This window comes from Hyperoodon ampullatus (genome assembly GCF_949752795.1).
Source record: "Hyperoodon ampullatus genome assembly, chromosome: 4".
NCBI lineage: Eukaryota > Metazoa > Chordata > Mammalia > Artiodactyla > Ziphiidae > Hyperoodon > Hyperoodon ampullatus.
Window position 1 is genome coordinate 51,413,261 of NC_136917.1, and position 26,891 is coordinate 51,440,151.

The following is a 26,891-nucleotide window of genomic DNA, read 5'->3' on the forward strand; positions in this document are numbered from 1 at the left end:
TTGCCTTTCTTTTCCTCTCTCCCCTCTGACAAACTGCCTCTTTCTCCCTCCACCATCACAGAAGGAAAACAATGGCGAGCCTTAGTGTTCCCATGAAAAGGGGCAGTCACACCCTGCAGGCCTGCTGTCACTGCTCCAGGATGCTGCCAGGGGCCGAGAAGGGACAACTCCGATTGCTCCAGCTCAGACTGGTCCTGGCATGGTCGTATGGAGGAGCCAGAGCAGGGATTTGCAGCAGGACGCCATACTTGCAGACCGGGCATCCTCCCAGGACCCACTAGGGTCTCCTCTCCCCAAGATGATACCTGGTGTGCAAGTCTCCTTTTAGAAGTGCATAGATTACACTCTCTGTTTCTTTCCTTATTGGCCTTTTAAGGACAACTGGGAGCCCTTACCTAACCCAAAGTGTCTCCCTGTGTACCTTGCAGGAATTGGGGCGTTTACCCGGGACACACTATGGTGCTTCAGCCAAGTGAAAGGCACTATGGAGACTGGAACCACCGAAGGTAGGAGAAAGCTCCTGCTCCCCTTTTTCTTGCCTCCTTGGGGTTTGTGCTGGTTCCAGATTTGAAATGTTCATTTTTGTGTCCATGAATGTAAGTCCCCACACATCCCAGAATAGCGTTCTGAGCTAGTAATGGATTTAATCATCTTTTTCTACCTTTTTTTTTTTTTCTGTTGAAGCTTATTTTATTCCCACCAGTGAGGCAGCACTGAAATGAACTTTCAGTGAAATAGGTTGGCAGTGAGAGGGGCTAAACTATGCAAGTCTTGTTTCAGGATGGTCTGTTAGCTCTGTAGAATTCTGAAAGCAAACATTTCAAGATGGTCAGACGTTCACCTCGTCCTTCCATTCTGTGTTGAAGATGACTTGCCACTATACATGAAACACACGGGGAAAATGAAGAATTCAAGTCTGACTTGAATATAAACTGTGGGTACATTGAGTCCCAATATCAGCATATAATTTCCTTTCTGACTCTCAAGAGAGTTTCCTATTCCGGGTCCTTTACCTGGGAAATGCAATCCTTTTCCTCCTCCTGAAGAAATTGCGTTTAATTCTCTTTATTTTCCATAAGCCTGAGCTTGGAGACCTTCAAGACTCTCCCAAAGGCTGTCTTCATTTCAAAATAGCTTAGTGATAGGCAACTGGAAGGAACTAGAATAGCACTTCTGGGTGTTTTAAATCAAGGTTCAGCTGTTGTGGCAGAATGTAGTAAGGGTTGCCTGAAACAGACTGTACTAAATTGGTGGTAGGTATAGATACCAGATGTGGTATAAGACAGGTCTAAAGTTAATATTAATGAATGAGGATGTGAATAGTTGACAGAGTTGAACTTGAATATGGAAACTAACATGCATAAATGCATGTGAACTTTGGGGCCATTCTATAGCATTTTAATTCTGAATAAAAAATTCTTTATGTAAAAATTATTTGATCTGCAATCTTGCTATAATTCATTTTTAGAAGCTCGATATAATTAATGGTGGATATCTCAAAACCAAGTGATTTATGCTTAAAGAGTGAGAAAAAGCACACTAACATAATGACTAAATCTATAGAGTTATAGTTTTGTATAACATCTTCTATTGTTCAGATGCACGATCAAATGAAGCTTTACAAACAATTCTCATAAAGCCCCTATAAAGTAGACAGAGCAGGATTTACTAGACCCATTTATGTTCATCTAATCAAAAATATTTGTGAGTGTCTTCTATATGGCAGCACTGACCTAGGCATTAGAAAAAAAGGGAAGGGAGAAAAAATGACTTATTCCCTAACCTCATGAATTTTAAGAAAACTGAAGCTCAAGTTAATCAGTTGTTTTAAATCTTGGCTTTGATTCAAAATCACTTGCACTTTTAAATAGTAGTGACTTCCAGATCCTCCAAGTGGTACTGAGTTAGAGGTTTGAGGACCAGGGTGATGCAGTGTATTTTAATGAGCTCATCCAGATGATTCTGATGTGGTGGACTGGCTTTGGGGACCACCAGGCTAGACTTCTTCCAGATTATCCATTATTCTCAGACTCTGGACTTAAATCTTGTCTTTGTGACTGGCTCCCCACCTACCGTAAGGGTTTTGAGTGTCTACTCAAGCCATAGCTCTTATCAGTTGAGGACTTACTATGTAGTGATTACTCTAATAAGTGCTTAAAATAAATTAATAAGATAATGTAGGTACAGCATTTGCACAGTACTTTACACTTTGTGAGTACTCAGTATTTGTAAGCTGTTATTATAAATGCCATTATAATTAGATCTTCATTCTAATTTAACCCTCACCAAAATCTTGAGTGGTAGGTGTTTTTATTCCCACTTAACTTATGAAGACATTGAAGCTAAACAAATAAATAAAGACTAAGTTCTTTGCCAAGAGCTCCATAACTAATCAATGGGTGAGCTGGGTTTCAACCCAGTCTATAGGACCCCAAGCCCAGCTCTTTAAACATTGTTGGGAAGACAGAGATTCTCACTTAGTAGGTTGAAATAAGGCACAGGAATCTGTATTTTTCACACATGCTCTTATGATCGTCATGGCAGGTGAACAGAGGATGGGTTTAAATGTTTGCTGCTCATGATAAATAAGTACTGCAGCCTGCTTGAACTAACCATTAATTGAGACATAGTCAGAATGACAATCACTCCCAACTTTTGTCTGAAAAAATCACTCTAAAGTGGTGAAAAAAGGGAAAATCATTTTTTAAAATATTTATTTATTTATTTATTTATTTATTTATTCATTTATTTATGGCTGTGTTGGCTCTTCGTTTCTGTGTGAGGGCTTTCTCTAGTTGCGGTAAGTGGGGGCCACTCCTCATCGTGGTGCGCGGGCCTCTCACTATCGCGGCCTCTCGTTGCGGAGCACAGGCTCCAGACGCGCAGGCTCAGTATTTGTGGCTCACGGGGCTAGTTGCTCCGCGGCATGTGGGATCTTCCCAGACCAGGGCTCAAACCCGTGTCCCCTGCATTGGCAGGCAGATTCTCAACCACTGCGCCACCAGGGAAGCCTGGGAAAATCATTTTTTAAGAGGAGAATCAGATTGGACACTAACGTGTCCAACTAATACTACCTCAATGGCAGTTGAATATTTGTTGAGTGAATGGCTTTCAATTAACAAAAATCAACGTTCTTAAAAATCAGGATTTTTAAAATTGGCCTGCTCTACCCAAGTTGGGTTAAGTCAATAAAAATTATTGAACTTTCAAGTCTTTTTTTTTGCTTAATGAAGTATCTTTTTTAAAATTGAAGTATAATTGACTTAGAATATTGTGTTAGTTTCAGGTGTACAGAAAGTGATTCAGTTATATATACTTTTTTCTGATTATTTTTCCATTATAGGTTATTACAAGATAGAGAATATAATTCCCTGTGCTATACAGTAAATCCTTGTTGCTTGTCTATTTTATGTATAATAGTTTATATCTGTTAATCCCAAACTCCCTCTCCCCTCTCTTTCCCCTTTGGTAATCATAGTTTCTTTTCTGTGTCTGTGAGTCTGTTCCTTTTTCGTATACAGATTCCTTGAATTATTTTTAGATTCCACATGTAAGTGACATAATATTTCCCTTCCACTTTATTTATTTCTACTAATGACTTTTCTGTTCCATTTCTACCACTCTCTAGTCAGTGACCTTGGCCAAATCACTTAATGTCTCTGTGCTTACGTTCGCTTGTCTGAAAAATGGAGATAATAATACAGGTATCTATTAGGATGGTGTGAGGGCTAGGTGAATATGAAATCTAGGTTGTTATTAGATGCTCAAATCACATTATTGTTTTATAAAGGCAGGGCTGAGACTAGGTGAAGTGACAAAAATAAAGATAAATATTTTAATTTAATATTTTAAAAAAACCAAAATTAATGAGAAGAATCCATGATGAACAAAATATCAAAATGTTTAATAAAGAAAGGATCATTATTACTGATTTACTTTTCCTTTTGCTTCAGGTTCCAATATGGCTCAGCATGCCACTGTTACTGCTAATTTACCTAAATGTATATCTTGGGTATCAACTAGTAGGCTAGATTTTTTTCACATTCCATATTATTCAGTAGGATATTAGATGATTGATACTATAGGTCCAACAGTAAATTTAGTGAGCACTTATTAGATCCAAGGCACTGCCCCAGAAAGTGAAAGGATTATAAAGATAAATATAGTCAAAGTTTTCAAGGAATGCACCATTTAAGGGGAGACAGGAATTGGTACAGAAGAATAAGGCATTGCATCATAAATATAATACAGGGCAAGGTGAGCTAAAGACAAAGTGCTTTGACTAAAGACTAAAGTGCTTTGAATACAAAAGAGACCAAAATCTCATATATTTGAGGGAACTGTTGAAATAATTCTTATCAGAATTCTGATGAGAGGCAATATGGCTTTATTAGAGGGGAGAAGTTGCAGATGATGTGGAAGTACGAGACTCAGGATGTATTCTGGAGGTAAGGAACTGGATTTTAGTGGAGAGGTAAAGTAGGGAATTAAGACAGCTCCCGGGTTTTGGCCTTGAGCAATTGGGTGGTTTGTGGGTGCGAGTTACTGAGACTGGGAAACCTGAAAAGAAGCATATGGGGGGATTCCCTCTCCCCTCCTACATTCAGTAGCCGGGTCTATGAAATAAACTGGCAACAGAAAGATTAACAGGAGAAAATGTATACAGATGCATAAACTTTTACTTTGTGCATGGAGGCAACCCAGGAAAAAAAGTGAATACCCAAAAAAGTAGTGAGATTTGAGAGTTTATATACCACCTTAACAAGGGAAGCGGAAAGGATGTAGGCCTCTTAGAGGAGAATTAATTATTTTTAGGAAAGATGAATGGTCCCTTAGAAGGAGAGATGGAAGAGGTGAGAGACTGTGACAAAGTTTGTCTGGATGTGGTGTCCCCTAGTCTTCTCTCCTGTGATAATAAGTCCACCTGTGACAAATCAATCTTCCCTGGTTGATAAGATTCCCAGGGAGGGGATTTATGAACATGAGTTCCTATTGGAGAATCTGTCTTTAGGCAGATGAGGGGAATTCAGAGAAAGCCTCTTCCTACGTTTGCTTTTTCTCAAGTGCCTTCAGCTCAAAATAATCAATATACCAAAGAAGCATGTTTTGAGGTTGCATGTCCTGAGCTCCATTAGGGAGAAATATCATGAGCTTCATTTTGAGCATAAGTGTGAAAAAGTTGTAAGATACTCAGGGGTAGATACTAAGAAAGAAGTTGTATGTATGAATGTGGCTCTTCAGAGAGAGAATGCGAGATGGAGATAGAAAGTAGGGTGGCATCAACACCTAGATTGTATTTGGAACCACTGAACTGGATGGGATCACATATGTCATGCAGACCATTCGACATGCAGTCAACAAACAACTCGTCCATGTCCTGAAGCTTTCACTCTTGCTGCTGGTTAGGATGCCATCTAAGCATTGTTCACTTACTTTAGCTCTTGAAAGATGCACATTCAAGGTTTCTGATTCCCCACGTGCAATTCTTGTGTTTGATTTGCCTAGCATGCACATTTCATATAGTACATCATTTCATCTTATGCAGTTTTACACTACATCATCCTAGGAACACTTTACATGCTGGAAATTGCCTATGCTGGACATGAGACAATTTCTTGAGATTTTGTGTAAGAGTCTGTGAGTGAGAAGATGTCAGAATAATCTGGTGGGATTTCTGATTTTTTTTCTTAGCTATTGCATATAACCATTTCCTTTCTTTTTTTGGCGGTACGTGGGCCTCTCACTGTTGTGGCCTCTCCCGTTGCGGAGCACAGGCTCCGGACGCGCAGGCTCAGCAGCCATGACTCACGGGCCCAACTGCTCCGTGGCATGTGGGATCTTCCCGGACCGGGGCACGAACCTACATCCCCTGCATCAGCAGGCAGACTCTCAACCACTGCGCCACCAGGGAAGCCCCATTTCCTTTCTGACACTACAATTCTGGGGTATTTGTTCCCCATTCTGAAGTTCTTTAATATCAGTCAGTATAGGTCATTTCACCTTTTTCATGGGAAATAAACATGATATTTATTCTGTTTTGCTACATGGGCATAACCTTCTTTCCTGTCCCTCCTTCTGAAAAGACAGCTCACGTAGTGAGAAGGATGAGGCAGTCTATTGATTCAGTTGCCTAATGAGAGAAAAATATCAGTTTGGCTGCTGATGTGAGATGCATCTGATACACCCTAACCTAAACACTGATGATTTCAAGGACCTTCCAAGCAAACAGGAATCCTCGACCTAGAACATGTGCAAGAATGTCAGATCTCTGCACTGATGTCTGAGAAATGTGGGGATCATAGGAATGATTTTTCAGCTTCCCTTTAGTCATTATGACTCTTTGCTGTCACCCAAAAAGAAAAATACTGATTGGATTATCTCAAAGCAGTGTAAAGACTGTGACCTTCTCATTTCATAATAGAAAGAAGCCAGTGATGGACAAATAACCTTTCTTAGATGTTTATGCAACATAAATGGCGCAGGGTGATTGTCACCTCACAGATCTTAGCCTAAAATATATAAAACAGAGTCTTGCTTGCCTCGTTCCTCCCAGTCCTAGATATAAGATGCAGTGGTGGCAATGATAAAACCTCCCCTTTTGGGAAGAAGAACTCTTGTTTTTGGACGGAAGCTTTCTGGATCAACAATCTCAAGCCACCAACATAGGGTTATTAATCAAGCTGTAACCTGAAGTCAGGTTATCTCTAACTTTAGGCTGGGTTGGTTACCCAGTTAGTGACCTTAGGTCACCAAATGATTTTTCGAACCTTATTGTGCATATGAATCACCTGAGGAGGGTTTAAAATGCATATTCCCAGGTCCTACCCTTAGTGATTCTGATTCAGAAGGTCTGGGATGGCATCAAAGAGCTTGCAAATTTCACAGGCCTCCCAAATAATTCTAACATACGTTGATCCAAGAGACACACCGAGAAATTCTATTTGTTCTTTCCTGACATCAGGGAGCTATTGTGAGAGCCTAGCAGATAGAACATCTGAGCGTATTTTGAGTGCTTTTTAAAGGAAATCAGAATGCCAATAAATACGAAGTTACTGTGCAACCCAGTTCTCTGCCCTAGGCACTGAAGGGAGCAAAAGCCTCTCCTCTGTGCATCAAAAGGAAGCCCGGAATCTCCTCCCTGCATCCAGCCAGCTACAAAGGGATTTCCTACACAACTGTACTTTGTACTGGGCTCCAATCTGCTAGAAGCAAAATTGGTCTGATTATGAACAAGTTGCCACGAGATGAAAGCATTTTTCTCAGCTGTGATTGAGGATGCCTTGATGCCAGAGAGCTGCGGGCTTGCCATGCTCTGAAGGTGCCTTGGTGAGAAGTGGACTTGCAGGAAGCTTGCACGGCTCTGTGGGGGAAGGGAAGCAGATACTCTGCACAGCACTGAGTTCAAACATCCTGTTCCTCTGTAAGCATTAGGTAATTAAACATTTCCAAGCCAAGAAAGAGAAAAGGCTCCATGGCTGTTCATTTCACCCCTGCCCTAATACCAGTCACTTTAAATGTGTTTCCTCAGCAAATATTTATGGAGCACCTACTCTGTGCGAGGCACCGGCTGGGGGAACAAGGCACCATTGCTCCCCTCCTGTGAGCAGTTTACACTCTCCTGAGGGATATCAACAAGTGGTTGTCAATTGCAATCCAGGGTGAGTGTGGAAAATGCTAGGAAAACAGTAAGCCACCTAACTCAACCCACAGTGGGGTGGCAGAGGGCACAGGGAAGGGTCTCTACAGTAACTGGCAGCCAATCTGAGGCCAAACGAAGGAATAGGAATTAACCAGGTTCTTTAGACACATAGACCCAAGTTTTATTTAGGGTTTAACTATTCCTTTAGGCAAATTACTCATATTCCCTGGGCTATCTTGAGAGGCTTTCTTTTTTTTTAAATTTATTTTATTGAAGTATAGTTGATTTACAATGTTGTATTAATTTCTGCTGTACAGCAAAGTGATTCATATATATATATATACACACATATATATTCTTTTTCATATTCTTTTCCGTTTTGGTTTATCACGGGATATTGAATAGAGTTCCCCGTGCTATACAATAGAACCTTGTTTTTATCCATTCTATATATAATAGTTTGCACCTGTTAATCCCGAACTCCCAGTCTATCCCTTCCTCCCCTCCCCCTGAAGCTTTCTTAATAAGATCTTGAAAAGTACTACACAGTACTTGGCCATGGTAGAGTAATAATAATGATAATTCTATTTAATCAGACTTCACTGGGCCAGATTCTGTAATAATAACTTTCAATATATTATCTCATTTAATTTTTGCCACAAGATATGAGGCAACCTCATTTTACAGAGGAGGAAATTGAGGCTCAGAAAGTTCAACAACCTACCCCAGTAACACACCTGTCTGAAATCAGAGTTTGTGTGATAGCACACCCCCGGAAAATAGCCTGACACCAAGAACGGGCTCAGTGAAGACTTACTGAATGAATAGAGCCTTCAGCACATACTAAATGTCAACAAAGCAAAAAAAATTATGATTACCATTAATACAAAAATAATGAATGTTTACAGGAGAATAAACTAACTCATTTTAAAACAATCCATCATAAATATAACATAGCACTTTTCTGCTTTTAATATATATGGGTTATTTATTTTTTATAACCCCCATGGGAGATAACTAGAGTAGGTTTTTTTGGGGGTTTTTTTTTTCGGTACGCGGGCCTCTCACTGTTGTGGCCTCTCCCGCTGCGGAGCACAGGCTCCGGATGCGCAGGCTCAGCGGCCGTGGCTCACGGGCCTAGCCTCTCCGCGGCATATGGGATCTTCCCAGACCGGGGCACGAACCAGTGTGCCCTGCATCGGCAGGCGGACTCTCAACCGCTGCGCCACCAGGGAAGCCCTAGAGTAGGTTTTATAATCTCATGTTACAGGTATAAAAGAGATAGTATAGATATTACTGATAGTAGATAGATTATTCCTCACAGAGATGAAAAGATTAAGGCAAATAGAGATAAATTTTAAATTGCCCATGGTCTCATAGAGACCAGAAAGCAAACTTTTGAATCCTACACCAGCGATTTTTCTTCTGCTCATCTTCCACTACACAATATAGATTGAAGATGGCTTTGGGGTGGGGAGCACTCTGTTCTAGAAGCACTGACTGTGAATTTGAAACATGGTTGACCGTCTTGAAAATGCAGGGCATTGGTCACATGGCAGCCCAAGCAAAATCCTTTACTCAAGATGCTTCTAGTTGCAACAGGAAAATTCATCTAACATATGGAGCAGCAAAAGAGTTATTACCTCTTCCTTAGTTCTGCAAATATCTGCTAAGTACCCACTGTGTGCTAGGCGTTCTAGGCATTGGAGATTCAGTAGCGGAGGGGACAGACAATAGATAAAATAAATAAGTGGAATATAACATAACATATAAGGTTATAAGTGCAATTGAGGAAAGTAAAGCAACAGAAGGTCTAGGGGTGTGGGTGTTCTCTTTTAAATAGGATGGTCAAGATGTCATGCAAAAGATGACATTTTAGCAATGATATGAAGAAGGTGAGAGATCAAGTCATATGGATATCTGGGAAGGAGAGTTCCAGATAGAGGTAATGGTCAGTGCAAATGCCCTGAGGCAAGAGCTTATCTGATACGTTCAAGGACTAGACATGAGGCTAGTGGGGCTGAAATTGAGTGAGCAAAGAGAGAAGTTGTGAGAGGTGGAGACAAGAAAGATGATGACAGGCAGATGCAAGCAGGGGCCTTAGAGACCATTACAAAGACCTGAACTTCTGCCTGAATGAGGTAGAGAGCCAGTGCTCATAAAATGCTCTTTTTAACAACAGGTCAATAATAAACAGTAAGGGGCCAGGGTCAGAAGCAAAGAACCCAGTTAAGCAGTTACTGCCATTACCTAGTTTCACATAAGTCCTGAGGCAGGGAGCCCCCCAGAGCTGACTAATTCCCTGGCTGAAGTACAGCATGGAGGACTCAGATTCTCTTCATCTCCCTGCCTTGCTATCCTTGGAATGTCAGCTTTGTCCCAAGACAACTGCAGCCATTCAGTGTGTCACATTCAGAGAGACACAACAATATCCAGTGAAAAGACATGATTGTGGGGTTTTTATTGACAATTTTTTTTCTTCCAGATGTCCCTAACGATTTCTTATGTTGTCCCCTTGGCCTCAGTCTGAGTCATATACCCACTTTTAAACCGACATGGACAAGGAAAGTGGGGTTAGCCTAGCTGCTTTACACAGATCAGGCTTGCATCTAAGCTTGGTACAGGATGGTCATCTCCGAGTAGAGGATGCCACAATAAAATCTGGGCTTTCCAGCAAGGAATGGGCTGCCATTCCACGTAGTCCAACAACAGTGTCAACTACAGGAAGCAGAGGCAGACCAATCCTAATGCTACCACTGGGCAAAGGGTGGAGGTTCACTGGCTAGTTCTTTGTAGAACATTTGGCTCCAGTAAATCCAAATGCAAAGCTTCCCTTGGCTGACTTCCTTGAAGCTGCTGTCTGGATGTATGAGAAGATAACTAGCCTTTTGTTTTCTTCTTATGTTACAGATTAAGCAGGCTGAGCATCATCCCACTTATTGCCTATGTTATTCGTTAATGTAAGTTAAAAGCCAAGAATAAATAATTAAGCACATGGACCCTGTAGAGTGATACCGGTTTTGGGCCCAAGGTTTCAAGGAAGCATTATGCCTTTTTCTTCAGTGTTTATTTATTTATTTATTTTTATTTTATTTTATTATTTTTTTAACATCTTTGCTGGACTATAATTGCTTTACAATGGTGTGTTAGTTTCTGCTTTATAACAAAGTGAATCAGTTATACATATACATATGTCCCCATATCTCTTCCCTCTTGCATCTCCCTCCCTCCCACCCTCCTTATCCCACCCCTCTAGGTGGTCACAAAGCACCGAGCTGATCTCCCTGGGCTATGCGTCTGCTTCCCACTAGCTATCTGTTTTACATTTGGTAGTGTATATATGTCCATGCCACTCTCTCCCTTTGTCACAGATTACCTTTCCCCCTCCCCATATTCTCAAGTCCACTCTCTAGTAGGTCTGTGTCTTTTTTTTTTTTTTTTGCGGTACGTGGGCCTCTCACTGCTGTGGCCTCTCCCGTTGTGGAGCACAGGCTCCGGACGCGCAGGCTCAGCGGCCATGGCTCAAGGGCCCAGCCGCTCCACGGCATGTGGTATCCTCCCAGACCGGGGCACGAACCCGTGTCCCCTGCATTGGCAGGTGGACTCTCAACCACTGCGCCACCAGGGAATCCCTAGGTCTGTGTCTTTATTCCCGTCTTGCCCCTAGGTTTTTCGTGACCTTTTTTTTTTGTTTTTTCTTAGATTCCATATATATGTCTTAGCATACAGTATTTGTTTTTCTCTTTCTGACTTACTTCACCCTGTATGACAGTCTCTAGGTCCATCCACCTCACTACAAATAACTCAATTTCGTTTCTTTTTATGGCTGAGTGATATTCCATTGTATATATGTGCCACATCTTCTTTATCTATTCATCTGTTGATGGACACTTAGGTTGCTTCCATGTCCTGGCTATTGTAAATAGAGCTGCAATGAACATTTTGGTACATGACTCTTTTTGAATTATGGTTTTCTCACGGTATATGCCCAGTAGTGGGATTGCTGTGTCGTATGGTAGTTCTATTTTTAGTTTTTTAAGGAACCTCCATACTGTTCTCCATAGTGGCTGTATCAATTTACATTCCCAACAGGCAAGAGGGTTCCCTTTTCTCCACACCCTCTCCAGCATTTATTGTTTCTAGATTTCTTGATGATGGCCATTCTGACCGGTGTGAGATGATATCTCATTGTAGTTTTGATTTGCATTTCTCTAATGATTAACGATGTTGAGCATTCTTTCATGTGTTTGTTGGCAATCTGTATATCTTCTTTGGAGAAATGTGTATTTAGGTCTTCTGCCCATTATGGGATTGGGTTGTTTTTTTTTTTTTTTGATATTGAGCTGCATGAGCTGCTTGTAAATTCTGGAGATTAATCCTTTGTCACTTGCTTCATTTGCAAATATTTTCTCCCATTCTGAGGGTTGTGTTTTGGTCTTGTTTATGGTTTCCTTTGCTGTGCAAAAGCTTTTAAGTTTCATTAGGTCTAATTTGTTTATCTTTGTTTTTTCCATTTCTCTAGGAAGTGGGTCAAAAAGGATCTTGCTGTGATTTATGTCATAGAGTGTTCTGCCTATGTTTTCCTCTAAGAGTTTTATAGTGTCTGGCCTTACACTTAGGACTTTAATCCATTTTGAGTTTATTTTTGTGTATGGTGTTAGGGAGTGTTCTAATTTCATACTTCTACATGTACCTCTCCAGTGTTCCTAGCACCACTTATTGAAGAGGCTGTCTTTTCTCCATTTTTGCTCTTGCCTCCTTTATCAAAGATAAGGTGACCATATGTGCATGGGTTTATCTCTGGGCTTTCTATCCTGTTCCATTGATCTATATTTCTGTTTTTGTGCCAGTACCATACTGTCTTGATTACTGTAGCTTTGTAGTATAGTCTGAAGTCAGGGAGCCTGATTCCTCCAGCTCCGTTTTTCTTTCTTAAGATTGCTTTGCCTATTCGGGGTCTTTTGCGTTTCCATACAAATTGTGAACTTTTTTGTTCTAGTCCTGTGAAAAATGCCAGTGATAGTTTGATAGGGATTGCATTGAATCTGTAGATTGCTTTGGGTAGTAGAGTCATTTTCACAGTGTTGATTCTTCCAATCCAAGAACATGGTATATCTCTCCATCTATTTGTATCATCTTTAATTTCTTTCATCAGTGTCTTATAGTTTTCTGCATATAGGTCTTTTGTCTCCTTAGGTAGGTTTATTCCTAGATATTTTATTCTTTTTGTTGCAATGGTAAATGGGAGGGTTTTCTTAATTTCACTTTCAGATTTTTCTTCATTAGTGTATAGGAATGCTAGAGATTTCTGTGCATTAATTTTGTATCCTCCTACTTTACCACATTCACTGATTAGCTCTAGTAGTTTTCTGGTAGCATCTTTAGGATTCTCTATGTATAGTATCATGTCATCTGCAAACAGGGACAGCTTTACTTCTTTTTTTCTGATTTGGATTCCTTTTCTTTCTTTTTCTTTTCTGATTTCTGTGGCTAAAACTTCCAAAACTATGTTGAATAATAGTGGTGAGAGTGGGCAACCTTGTCTTGTTTCTGATCTTAGTGGAAATGGTTTCAGTTTTTCACCATTGAGGATGATGTTGGCTGTGGGTTTGTCATATATGCCCTTTATTATGTTGAGGTAAGTTCCCTCTATGCCTACTTTCTGGAGGGTTTTTATCATAAATGGGTGTTAAATTTTGTCAAAAGCTTTCTCTGCATCGATTGAGATGATCATATGGTTTTTCTCCTTCAATTTGTTAATATTGTGTATCACATTGATTGATTTGCATATATTGAAGAATCCTTGCATCCCTGGGATAAATCCCACTTGATCATGGTGTATGATCCTTTTAATGTGCTGTTGGATTCTGTTTACTAGTATTTTGTTGAGGATTTTTGCATCTATGTTCATCAGTGATATTGCCCTGTAGTTTTCTTTCTTTGTGACATCTTTGTCTGGTTTTGGTATCAGGGTGATGGGTAAAATGAGTTTGGGAGTGTTCCTCCCTCTGCTATGTTTTGGAAGAGTTTGAGAAGGATAGGTGTTAGCTCTTCTCTAAATGTTTGATAGAATTTGCCTGTGAAGCCATCTGGTCCTGGGCTTTTGTTTGTTGGAAGATTTTTAATCACAGTTTCAATTTCAGTTCTTGTGATTGGTCTGTTCACATTTTCTGTTTCTTCCTGGTTCAGTCTTGGAAGGTTGTGCATTTCTAAGAATTTGTCCATTTCTTCCAGGTTGTCCATTTTATTGGCATAGAGTTGCTTGTAGTAATCTCTCATGATCCTTTGATTCAGTAGGTATATTATACCTTTCCAAGCAATAAAATGAACAACTTTAAAGAACTTTTTAATTGGGAGATTTAAAAAAAAAAAAAAAGGCAGGACATGCAAATGACCTGCAGTTCAAAACACAAAGTCCTGTCACTTACATTCTGTTCCACCTGTTCAACACACCATCCAAGTGCTGCAAACACAAGACAGTTCAGAGGAACAGTGTTATAACCCCTTAATTGCTACATCACCCAATAAGTTACAGTTAAAAAGCTCCTTATAACAAGAAGTCCACCTATCCACAGATATTGGAGAATCCCAGGCTCTTCCGTACATTACTAAAAAAAAGTGCAAATACATTCATAAAGGCAAAAAAACTTTAGGTAACATGACAACCCACATCTTTTGCTGTTCAGACTCTACCGGCCACCTCAGTATTGGGAAAACGTTCCATCAGTTTTGGCAGCCCAGGCTCCAGACATACACACCCACGTTTGCATCCCAGTTTTGTAACTCTGAGTATGCATTTAATCTCTCTGTGCCTCTGTTTCCTCATCTGTAACATAGAGAAGATAATTGTAGCCACTTCAAGGGCCCTTGTGAGGATGAAATTAGGTAATATATATAAAGTATTTATGACACAACATGGAATATAGTCAGCATCAATAAATGTTTGCTCTCTCAGTATTAAGACTAATTTAATCATTATACCAACTCTGTGAAGGAGGTATTCTAATATCCAGATTTTGGCTGAAGAAACTGAGATTCAAAGAGTTTAAATGATGCAGTGATCCCTCTAAACTTGTTAGTAACCAGAAGACCTATGATTTAAACCTAGACGTGAACACTCAAGTGAATTAATAATGTTGACATATGGTGCTTCAGAGACCAGGTGCTGGAATCAGGAAGCTGAGTCAGAATCTCGGCTTTGTCATTACCAGTTTTGTGTCCTCAAGCATGTACTAAAAATAATAGATCCTATATCATAGGGATGTTGCAAGACTTAAATGAGATAATGCTTGTTAGTATTTAGCTCAGGGAACTGCACTCAGCAGGAGCCCCATAAACATTCTTTCATTTTTTTGTAAGGAACAGCAATGGCCTTAGTCAACTCCACTTACTTCCTCCAGAAGCCCACCCACACAGCTTAGAGTCATCCTTGACTCTGCATTCCTCATTTCCCTCAACACACCTGCTCATGTAGTCTAAGTCCTATATCATTCTTGCTCCTGAATATCTCAGATATAATCTCTAGAATCCCTTGACCTCTCCAACACCATTGTCACTCTCCTAGTTTGGGGACCATCTTCCCTTCTCTGGATATTGAAGCAGCCTCCTTGGTTTTCTCCATCCTCCTTCTTGTCTTGACCACCTCCAGCCTGTTCTTCACCCTGTACCTGCAGTCGTATTTCTCATGTGCACACATGTCACTTGCCTCCCTAAATCCTTCAGTGGGCCCCATTGTTCTTAGGATACTTCCAGCCTCACTCTGTTTTCCTCCATGTCCCCTGTGCTCCATTTTCCCCTCATGCCATAGTCCCTCACCTCCAGCACTACACACGTGCTGTCCTCTTTGCCACAAATATTGTTCACCCTCTCTTTCCCTGGCACACCCCTACTCATCACTCACATCTCAGCCTTGGTTTCACTTTTCCTAGTAAGCCTTCCCTAACCCTGAACTCTCAGCTTGATGGCCCTTCCAAGAGGTCCTGGATGTTATCTATCATAGCACTTGCGAAATGCATTATGATTTCCTTACTCCTTGCATGTTTCCTCTGCTAGATCATAATCTCCATGAAGGCAGGGCCATATATAATGTGTCTACTACAACTACAAGTTGTATAAGCAGCCCTAACGCCCAGAACAGGGCCTGGCACATCATGCTACTGAACAAATATTATTGAATAAATGCATGCGTGAATGAATGACCACCGGCTTTCCAATCAGCAAAGCCCAACAAGACAGAAGACTCTAAGAAAATTCATCCTAGTGGCAAGAGTGATGTTTCTTATTACTAGTTCAATGCCCTGTCAGTAAAATTGGTGGATGGGATTCCTTCCAACTTAAATAATTTATCACAGAATAGAGCTGCCATTTTTCAATGTGCCAGTACCAGTGGCTGCCTAAAGACCCAAGTTAGACCAAATGGCGACAACGTTATATTTTCAAATTGTCAAAACACTTCTACGAATATTGTTTCATAGGATTTATACACCAGATCTGTGGGAGAGTAAGGTGAGGACTCCAAGATATGAAGAAGTACAGGTAGAACTCAGTTCTCCTCTCAGCGTGTTACTTGCCCACATGATGCTGCCTGATGTACAATTAATGTGGCCATTACCCCAGCCCTGGTCTCTGAAGACATATTGCTATAAAGCAGTGATTCTCACTGTGGGGATAGGGAGTGGGATAGGATTTTGCCCTCCAGGGGATATTCAGCAATGTCTAGAAACATTTTTTTTTTAATTGTCACGACTGAGGCAGGGAGGGCTTGAAACTGGCATGTAGTAGGTAGAGGCCAGAGATGCTGCTAAACCTCCTACGATGCACAGCATAGACCTCCTCCCCCATCCTTCAGTACCCCCACCCCAGCTTCTCTGCCACCACCAACAAATTATCCAGCCCCGAATGTCAATAGTGCTGAAGCTGAGGAACCCTGCTGGAAAGCAAAGTCCATAGACAGAAACAGCGGGGAACATAAGTGTATAAATCTCTCCAGATGCAGAGAGACTGGTGAGTGCACAGACCATTTAAAGGCATGAAGTTTGAATTAAAACATAAAATACTCTGCAGACCAAACAGAACTCCTCACAGGCTGTGTGTGCAGTGCAGACTCTCCAGGGAAGTCTTGGCTGAATGAGCAAGTCTTGCTCTGAACCTCAAGAGCAACAGGTAGAACGTTCTCTCCCCGGCTACCTCCTGAAAGATTTACTATTATGACCTCTCAGAATCAAGGAAAAACTTGGGTTAGAAGTGTTTTCCAGAGAAGGCATTAAACCTGATCACTCAAATACCTTTTCTTGTATCTTTAAAGGGTGGCCTAAGGGTCAGAAAACTAAGATCTCACCACCTGGATTCATGTGCTGGGTTGCCTTAAAATCCTCCAATGTTCTCATCTGTCCAAAAGGAAATAGTGCTGCCTAGTATTGGGGAATAAGGCTGGAATGGATATCGTAGTCAGAGAAATCCAGAAGAAATATATTGTTACTACCTTAGCATATTGATTCCTTTTCATACTGTTCATGGTGTAGTTACAACCCAGAGCTGTGCAGGAGAAAAGCAGACAAGGCAGTTCCTTTTGAGGAATTGGAAACACATTCTGGATTTACATTGTAATACTTTCTTCTTACAGAGGCTTTGAGACATAATACGGACAGAATAATTGGGTTGTTCTTTATCCAGCTTGGATAAAGGGAGGTTGAAGTCCACTCTTTCTGAATGAAAGCCAATTAGTGCATAGCCCAAACATAGAAGTTGGAATCTGCTTTATATATTTAAAACACGTTTTATAATTCCATGAATTTGGAGTAAATAGGGGAAAGAGTGAATTTGAGTTGTGATAACTATAAAAAATTTTTAATGTAATATTATTATTTTCATATTCATAAAGTAGCATTAAGAAACATCTTATAATAGACTGACTAATAAACGGAAGTATTTACTATTCCCCCATATAATTCTTGAGGTTCCCTACCTTCAAACTATTGCTCTAATTATTACTTCCTATCAGAATGTTCTTACCACTCACATCTCTACAGATTCAAATTCTCTCTGTCCTTCAAATCCTATCTCAAATGCCACCACCTCCAGGAAGTCTTCTTGGAATCTGATCCCATGTCCCAGTTAGCTGTGAGAGTTTCCTACTGTGCACTTACTTATCTCTTACTCTCTTATGGACCTTCTGTAATTTTTAATATATTGATATTTATATTTTTCATTTATTTCTTTATTTCTTACCTCCCTACTCACCTTTACACATTGTGTCTTATCCATCCCCCCACTCCCACAGCCCCTGGCTTTGTGTCTTAGAAATAGTAAACCTTCAATGCATATTGACTCTCTGGGGTCATTGACGGGTAGGTGCATGGATTTGGTTGGATTTCTCCCACATGATTATGCTAGTCATTAGCAAACCCTTTCTTTCAAATAGGTCAGAAGTAAACTTGACCAGCCCTGATCAAATGTTCACAAGTTCCAAATAAGTAGACACAGAAGTTTAGTCTCATTCTAGGTATTCTGTCTTACACTAGGCTACACAGGAGAGAATGTCAAGATCATGGAGCCCAGGAAGCAGCACAGCATCTACATAGCGTGGGAGTAGGAGCGAAAAGTCTGCACTAGAATCTTAGTTCCTCTACCTGCTTACAATTGGCAAGTTACTTAATATCTCTATGCAAATTTCCTCATGCATAAACAAATAAAATAATAACATTTACTTTATTATAATTTTGAAGAGGATTAAATGAGCTCTTCTAGGTATAGTGGTTAGTAGAGTGGCTGGACCTAGTAAGAACCCAGATTTGGTGGTGGTTGTAATTATGATTCTTATCATCATCTATTAAAATCAAATCATATTTCTATGGTTTAGAATCTATATCTATCTATCTATCTGTCTGTCTATCTGTCTATCTATCTATCAGCTACTTGCTCTGACATCTCAATAAATTAGGAGAAGTTATTTGTCTACTTTTTGTAGGTACTGTGAGAATTAGTATAAAAAAATTTGGTGGGAAATGTGCTTGGCTTTATTATGCTTTTCATTCTATAGTCTTTTCAATGAGAGCCAAAATATTCTGTTGTAAATGACTATTGTTTCTTTCTTTGCTGCATGGTAGCATCTGCTGTAAATTGAGCCTCTCCTCCATCTTCAGAATCCTCTTTAGTCTTATCTGTGGCTGCCTACCTCTCACTTGCTTTAGTCACATGCCAAGACAGCTGACTCAGCAACCGGTCCAGTCTGCCAATCAGAAATGTGGGTCAAGTCTCCACTGACTTCTCCGCTAGGTCTGGGGGAATACCACAGTGATCAAGACAGTGCACCCTTTGCCCCCACCGAACTTATAGTAATGCAGTGAATCAAACACTAAACAATTTATTACTTTATATTTTTTTGGTGCACATATTGTATTTTTATTTATTTTTAATTGATTTTAGTTGATTTTATTACTTTAAAATAATCAAATATTTCAGTCATTAAGTTGGAAGAGAAAATTTCTCTGAAGGTAAATTGTAGGCTGCAGAGAGTGAAGGAGAGGATCAAAACCCTTTCTTGTCCAGCACCTTGTCTTTCAGCCCTCAGCTGAAACGTCACCTCCTCAGAGAAGCCTTCTGTGACCATCCAAGCAAAGCAGCCACTCTACCACATCCCCTATTTTATTTTCTTCAGTCTACTATTTTTTAAATTAAGGTATAATTGACATAGGTTCAGGTGTGCATTATGATGATACTATATTTGTAAATATTGTGAAATGATCACCTAAATAAGTCTAGTTATCTGTCACCATATATCATTACAATATTTTTTTCTTAGGATGAGAACTTTTAAGATCTACTCTCTTAGTGACTTTCAAATACGCAATACAGTGTTATTAACTATAGTCACCATACTTTACATCTTCATGACTTGTTTATTTTATAACTGGACGTTTGTGCTTTTGACCACTTTCACCCATTTTGCCTGCCTCCCACACCCTGCCTCTGAATATCACCAATCTGTTCTCTGTATCTGTGAGCTTGGGGTGGGGTTTTTTTTGCTGGTTTGTTTTAGATTACTCATATAAGTGAGATCATATGGTATTTATCTTTTTCTGTCTGATTTAGTTCACTTAACATAATGCCATCAAGTTCCACACATGTAGTCACAAATGACAAGATTTCCTTCTTTTTATGGATGAATAATATTCCATTGTATATATGTGTGTGTGTGTGTGTGTGTATACATACACACACACACACACACACACACAAAACACATCTTCTTTATCCATTCATCCATTGGTGGACACTTAGGTTGTTTCCACATCCTGGCTATGGTAAATAATGCCGCAGTGAACATGGGGGTGCATATGTCTTTTTTAGTTAGTGGTTTCATTTTCTTTGGATGAGTACCTAGAAGTGGAATTGCTGGATCACTATTCTTCTTTTCACCATCTGAAATAACCTTGTTGATATAATATTTACTTGTTTATTGTCTATCTCCTTCTTCTAAAATGTAAACTCAGTGAGCTAAACCTTAATATATTATTTACTGCTGTATCGCCAACATCTAGAAGCATGCCTAGAATTTAAAAGCTGCTAAAAATACTATCTTGTATCAATGGATGAATGAACTAACAAAAAGAGGTTCCTCTTCCTTGCAGATCAGAAAGTACCAAATTGTGAGTTTCACACACTGACTGGAGAGAGTGGGGAAATTGATGGCAATTATGTCAGAATTCCCCTTGTTCAGTTCAATTCAATTCAGTCCAGCACATATTTATTGAATTCCTATTATGTGTCAGGCAGTGAGCCTCACACTTAGGATTCAGCAGAGAAAAGTCAAAGTCCTACCCTCCTCCCACTTAGAGCCTGGCAAGGGAGATAGACACTTTATAGCAGTGATCAAAGTAATTGAATAGCATTTACTTTGTGCCATGTAGAATTCTAATCACTTTCATAAGTTAACTTATTTAATCCTCATCACAGCCCTGTATGTTAGGAGCGATAATTATACCTGAAGGAGAGGGCAAGTATTTTATCTGTCTTGTTTACTATTGACTCCTTAGCACCCTGGCACACATAGATGCTCAACAAATATGATCAATAATAAATGAGTGTTTTAAAAGGGGAGGATGGTATTTGAGAGTCTGTAGCAGATGGATTTGACCCTGTCTGAGGCATTAAGAAACCTCTCTCTGATGATGTGACATTCTACTTAAGATTTGAAGAATGAATAGGAATTTGCTCTGTTTTGACCTGAGAGTAAAAACCTGGGCAGTCTCAGCCTGACTGACCTTAAATAATCTAATTTTCCCCCCCTGGAATTTAGTTTACTTGTTAGCAAAATGAAAGGCTGTGATGATGATATTTCCCAAAAGAAGGTTGTAAAAACATGTTAAAACAGAATGATCAGGGCAACTTTCCCATAAGAGTTGGGCTTCAAGGAACCTCCATACTGTTCTCCATAGTGGCTGTACCCATTCACATTCCCACCAGCAGTGCAAGAGGGTTCCCTTTTCTCCACACCCTCTCCAGCATTTATTGTTTCTAGATTTTTTGATGATGGCCATTCTGACTGGTGTGAGATGATATCTCATTGTAGTTTTGATTTGCATTTCTCTAATGATTAATGATGTTGAGCATTCTTTCATGTGTTTGTTGGCAGTCTGTATATCTTCTTTGGAGAAATGTCTATTTAGGTCTTCTGCCCATTTTGGGATTGGGTTGTTTGTTTTTTTGTTATTGAGCTGCATGAGCTGCTTGTAAATTTTGGAGATTAATCCTTTGTCAGTTGCTTCATTTGCAAATATTTTCTCCCATTCTGAGGGTTGTCTTTTGGTCTTGTTTATGGTTTCCTTTGCTGTGCAAAAGCTTTTAAGCTTCATTAGGTCCAGTTTGTTTATCTTTGTATAAAGATATGGAGGTTCCTTAAAAAACTACTAATAGAACTACCATATGACCCAGCAATCCCACTACTGGGCATATACCCTGAGAAAACCATAATTCAAAAAGAGTCATGTACCAAAATGTTCATTGCAGCTCTATTTACAATAGCCAGGACATGGAAGCAACCTAAGTGTCCATCATCGGATGAATGGATAAAGAAGATGTGGCACATATATACAATGGAATATTACTCAGCCATAAAAAGAAACGAAATTGAGTTACTTGTAGTGAGGTGGATGGACCTAGAGTCTGTCATACAGAGTGAAGTAAGTCAGAAAGAGAAAGACAAATACCGTGTGCTAACACATATATATGGAATCTAAGAAAAAAAATGTCATGAAGAGCCTAGGGGTAAGATGGGAATAAAGACACAGACCTACTAGAGAATGGACTTGAGGGAGGGGGAAGGGTAAGCTGTGACAAAGTGAGAGAGTGGCATGGACATATATGCACTACCAAACGTAAAATAGATAGCTAGTGGGAAGCAGCCGCATAGCACAGGGAGATCAGCTCAGTGCTTTGTGACCACCTAGAGGAGTGGGATAGGGAGGGTGGGAGGGAGGGAGATGCAAGAGGGAAGAGATATGGGAACATATGTATACGTATAACTGATTCACTTTGTTATAAAACAGAAACTAACACACCATTGTAAAGCAATTATACTCCAATAAAGATGTAAAAAAAAAAAAAAAAAAAAAAGAGTTGGGCTTCAGTGAGAGAAGGCAACATAAATGGGACCAATGGGAATGGGCTGCTGGGAGGCCCCAAGTTCATTGGCCCCAAGGCAAGGGCTCCGGCTGGGACTTTGCAGGACAAAAGTGATTGCTTCTGATCTCCCAAGAGGTCAGTCTAAAGAAAGCTTGGAACAGCCTGGTCCATAGTGCAGCACTCAACAATCTCCCGATTAATTCCTTTTTTTTTTTTTTTTTTTGCCATTTGATGTCGGAACCTGGCATGTGGAAGTCATCTGGGGTGTTTCTTGTCTCTGGGCCAGACTCCAGGCCCTTCTCGCATGGCACCTAAAATGGGTCACCTTTATCTTTCCCTCCTCCTAGGCTTCTCATTTCTCTTTCTCTTTCTGCTCTTGGGCCCTCCCTCCAGGCACCTCTGCCACTGCCTTGGAGCCTCCCCTCCCCTGAGAAAGATTCCATCCTCTCCTGGTAGCCCTGCTCTTATCTGTGATGACACTAGGCCTATCAGAGTCTAGTTCCACTTATGGAGTAAATGACTGCTAACTCTTTATTTGCTAGGCCTTCAGTAAGATAATTGCCTTTTAATAGGAACTTTTTATAATTAATACCTAATGCAAAAGCATGGATCCTTTTTTTTTTTTAACTGGGCAAATACCATATTATTATTATTGCTCTTACTGGATTGCAGACCACACACTTGGACAAAATCTCAGAGATGGAGGCCAATCCGTCCTTTACCAGTGGACCAGACACTTAGAATGTAAACGCGAATGTAGCAGGTTGACCAAAACTGCCTGATACCGGGTGATCTTGGGTGGACTTGGGTGACCCTGGGTGACCCTGGGTGGCCCTAGGTGATCTGGGGTGACTCTAGGTTACCCTGGGTGGCACTGGGTGATCCTGAGTGATTCTGAGTGACTCTGGGTGATTCCGGAATGAACTTAGGCAGCCCTAGGTGATGCTGAGTGACGCTGGGTGATCCTGAATGACCCTGAGTAAAAGCATGGATCTTTAACATTGACCTTTTGGGACTCTATAAACCCAAAGAATCTTTTCAGAACCTCTTCCTTCTGTCACCCCTTTAATGCTGTATTATAATAGTTTATTAGTCCTTGTAATAGTGTACTGCATTAGAGCAGGGATGGTATCTTATATCCTGTATCCCCATCACTCAGTCTAATGCCTGATATAACTTAAGGTAGCAACCAATTGTTGGACAAAAGTGGTGAGACAAATGATTTACAAGAAGGGTGTTTAAAAAACTTTGTTACCCTGACCCTTCAAGCCAAAGCATGAAATGAAATACCTTACTCCAGAAGTTCTCAAACTTTAAAGGATCATGTGGATTGTTAAATACTCAGATTCCTTGTCTATCCCCAGAGAGTCTGAATCAATAGGCTTCAGGGCTGTGAAATCTGCATTCTTTACAAGCTCATCAAGTGATTCTGGTGTACAAACACTAGATTTCCTCAGGGGGCTGTTGGACTTTGGATAAATTATTATAGCCTCTCAGCCAGTTTTGTCTTCTGTAAAATGGGATTGTTCAGAATCAAAGAGAAAAAAAAGATGTGAAAGCCCATTGAACAGTTCAAATGGTGCAGAACAAACCACCTGCATGGGAATCACCTGTCCAAGGAGATTTCCAATTTGTCCTTCCTGTCCCTTGCCCATTCTGCAGATGGGTAGATAGGGTCCATAGGCCTGGCACTAAATCAGGCATTTTAATGGCACTGTGTTTAACCTTTCATATAAGCCATCCTATTTTTCCCTCATGATATCATGTAAGGTTCTATTATTATCCTTACTAGATCTGTAATGGGGCTTAGAGATGTTGAGTCAGTTGCCCAAGATCACACAGTAAGTCAATATCAAAGGTAGGCTTCAACACTAGCTGTCTAATGGCCACACCACCCTCTTAACCACACCCGCTCTTTCACTACTCTGAGGTTGGTATGTGGCCATAGAAGCTCAGAGAAGGCTAACAACCACAGTAAGAACAGCATTGGCAGTGACAGTTTACCAAGTGTCTACAATGTACCAGGTGCATCGTATGCTTATCTCCCTTCATTCAAGAATACAAGAGGAAAACCTTGTTCCCATTTTATAGATGCATAAACTAAGTCTCACAGGTGTTAAAGTTGTGTTTATATCTACCCAACCAAAGAGTGAACGCACTGGGATTCACACTGTGTCCGCTTTACCCCAAAGCCCACACTCCTTCCATTTTGACTCATTACTGATCAGGGATTAGGAGTTCTGTATCTCTCAGGAAGATGCCTCTGGATTTGCTCTTCTGTTGTGATTTTGAGATTATTCACACAACCAATCCAGACCTTTTAGGCATTGTTTAAACAGCAACTTACTTGGGATGGCCCAACCTTGCCAGGTCTCTGGGTCTAAGGAAGTGAAGGGTTGTATGACTATCAAAGGACTAAAATGTCCTGTCCCCACCAGTAGTTTGTCATCATGTTGCAATGATCCAAAAATCAGGGAGAGAGCATGTTGGTGGAAGAGTGGATATACATCCTCGCCTGCACTGACACTATAATCACTTATGGCTCTAAGTCTTTGCTCTTGTGGGCAGACCAGCACATTTCTCCAATGCTAAGTTAAGTAGTTTTGTAAAGAGGAGAGCCCATAAAGGCTCAAAAATTATTCTATCAGATTTCAAGGCACACTTTGTTGTTGTTGTTGTTGTTTTGTTTTTTTGGTTTTTTTGCGGTACGCGGGCCTCTCACTGTTGTGGCCTCTCCCGTTGCGGAGCACAGGCTCCGGACGCGCAGGCTCAGCGGCCATGGCTCACGGGCCCAGCCGCTCCGCGGCATGTGGGATCCTCCCGGACCGGGGCGCAAACTCATGTCCCCTGCATCAGCAGGCGGACTCTCAACCACTGCGCCACCAGGGAAGCCCAAGGCACGCTTTTATATTAAATCTTATTTTAAAAAATTTCACTCAGGGGAATACTGGTTTTCCTTTGAGGACCATTTAAATCATTTCCTTGTGCCTCTGAATGCAGCACAAAAACATTCATCTATTTCTCTTTATCATAGTCACTAGTGTCTTTGACAGAACTTATAAATCTCCAACTGGTGCCTTGTGCTTACCTTCCAGTGGTAAGGTTTCCAAAGTTATTACTATTTCCTGGGTCATAACCAAACCAATTCCCCAATCCAAATCATTTATATTTGGCAATTGGTCCTTTCCTTTAATATTCTCATTCTCTCTCTCTCTCCCTCTCCCTCTCCCTCTCCCTCTCCCTCTCCCTCTCCCTCTTCCGTTCTCCCCTGCCCTCTCATTTGCAATCTCAGTGAGAGTTCTGGTAAAGTTGTATAATCCTTGCATCAACTTACTCGTTACATATTGTCATATGCCATCAGGGTGCACGGCTTGGTGAAGGGCCAGTTCATGTGGGTTTAGCCTCTATTCTTGTGCTGTGGCTTTAAATTTGTACAGCAAATAACTCAGAACCAAGTTATTGCCTCGGTGTGAGTGCTGGCAGGAAAAAACAGCTGTAGTGGAGCACAGGATCTGTCTGTGTTAGCCCTCTGTTACCGACTACTCAACCCAGCTTTTGGCTTCACCTAAGTGATAAATGGTGCTATTGTTTGGGTTTCATATTAAAAAAAATAGAACTCAAACTAGATTAAGCAGGGACAGAGACCCATTTCATTGCACTGTACTTTAATATTCCTGAGACCCATGGCATTACGGGTGGCTCCTTTTAACAGCCATCTCTCTCCAGGGCGGAACACTATGCTGTCTTTGTTTCATCTGATCTTGCAGCTAAATAAGAGATGGTCACTTATCCTCACGACTCCCATATCCTGCTGGATTTCTATTGCTAAAAGAAACTGACCACACGGGAAAAGGGAGAGGTTTCAGGCAGGGCATTTCAGCGTGTGTTTACAGGCAAGACTGACTTACTCAGCAAATCCTGCTCGGAGGAGCTGCAGCCAATGAAGAGGCTATATCCCGGCTTGCTTGGGGGCTTCTGAGTTTGAGCTGCATGCAGAAATGTAAGGCAGTGCTTCCTGGCGCTGATGGCAAAATGGGACCCATCTCCAGTTATTCCTTGGGCTCCCCAGCTTTGCAGCACTGGGAGCGAGCCTCCATAAACATGTGGGTGATGTAGCCAGCTTTAAAGGCCGAGAGAATCCTTATGGATTCAGGAGACTGGTTTTCTATTTAGATTTTTTTTCTTTTTCCTTTTTTTTTGGAAGATGAAATGCTTCTCTCGTTACCTGCCTTACATCTTCAGACCTCCGAATACCATCCTCTCTTCCAGCTGCCACACAGAAGGTACAGACCAGAGAGGGAGAGCATCTGGGTGGGTGGGAAAAAGTGGGCTGGTGTCTGACTTCCCACAGGCTCTGCTGATACTGCCTTCTGTAGCTACTAGATGACTGTCGTGCCCGGCAAAAGCTTGTATCTCACAGACTTAGATCTGCTTCTAAAATCAGTCTGTCTTCTCCAAGGAAAGTATTTTCTGAAGAGCAGGATAATATTGCAAAGGTGATCTCAGAACTGATACAACTGAGTAGAAAATAATTTAGAAATATTTTGCCAATTTCCCTTGTTCTCCTTCACATGCAAACAAGTAACTGGAACTAATGTTAAAGGGGAAAAACAATTGTTGTAGATGCTGC

The 26,891-nt window shown here is 40.7% G+C and overlaps 1 protein-coding gene across 3 annotated transcripts in view; it reads left to right on the forward strand.

Moving 5' to 3' along the window:
* Positions 1 to 456: 456 nt before the first annotated feature.
* PPP2R2B (protein phosphatase 2 regulatory subunit Bbeta) overlaps positions 457 to 26,891 on the forward strand; it is a gene marked incomplete at both ends in the record, with an annotated part of 453,825 nt that continues 427,390 nt past the window's right edge. Inside the window, one exon of one of the 3 annotated variants that reach the window (XM_079702158.1) lies at positions 457 to 506. In XM_079702158.1, the coding sequence (XP_079558284.1) occupies positions 457 to 506 (50 nt within the window). Of the gene's footprint in view, positions 507 to 26,465; positions 26,545 to 26,891 lie in introns of those variants that run through there. The other 2 variants (XM_079702159.1, XM_079702157.1) reach the window with 2 other exon arrangements.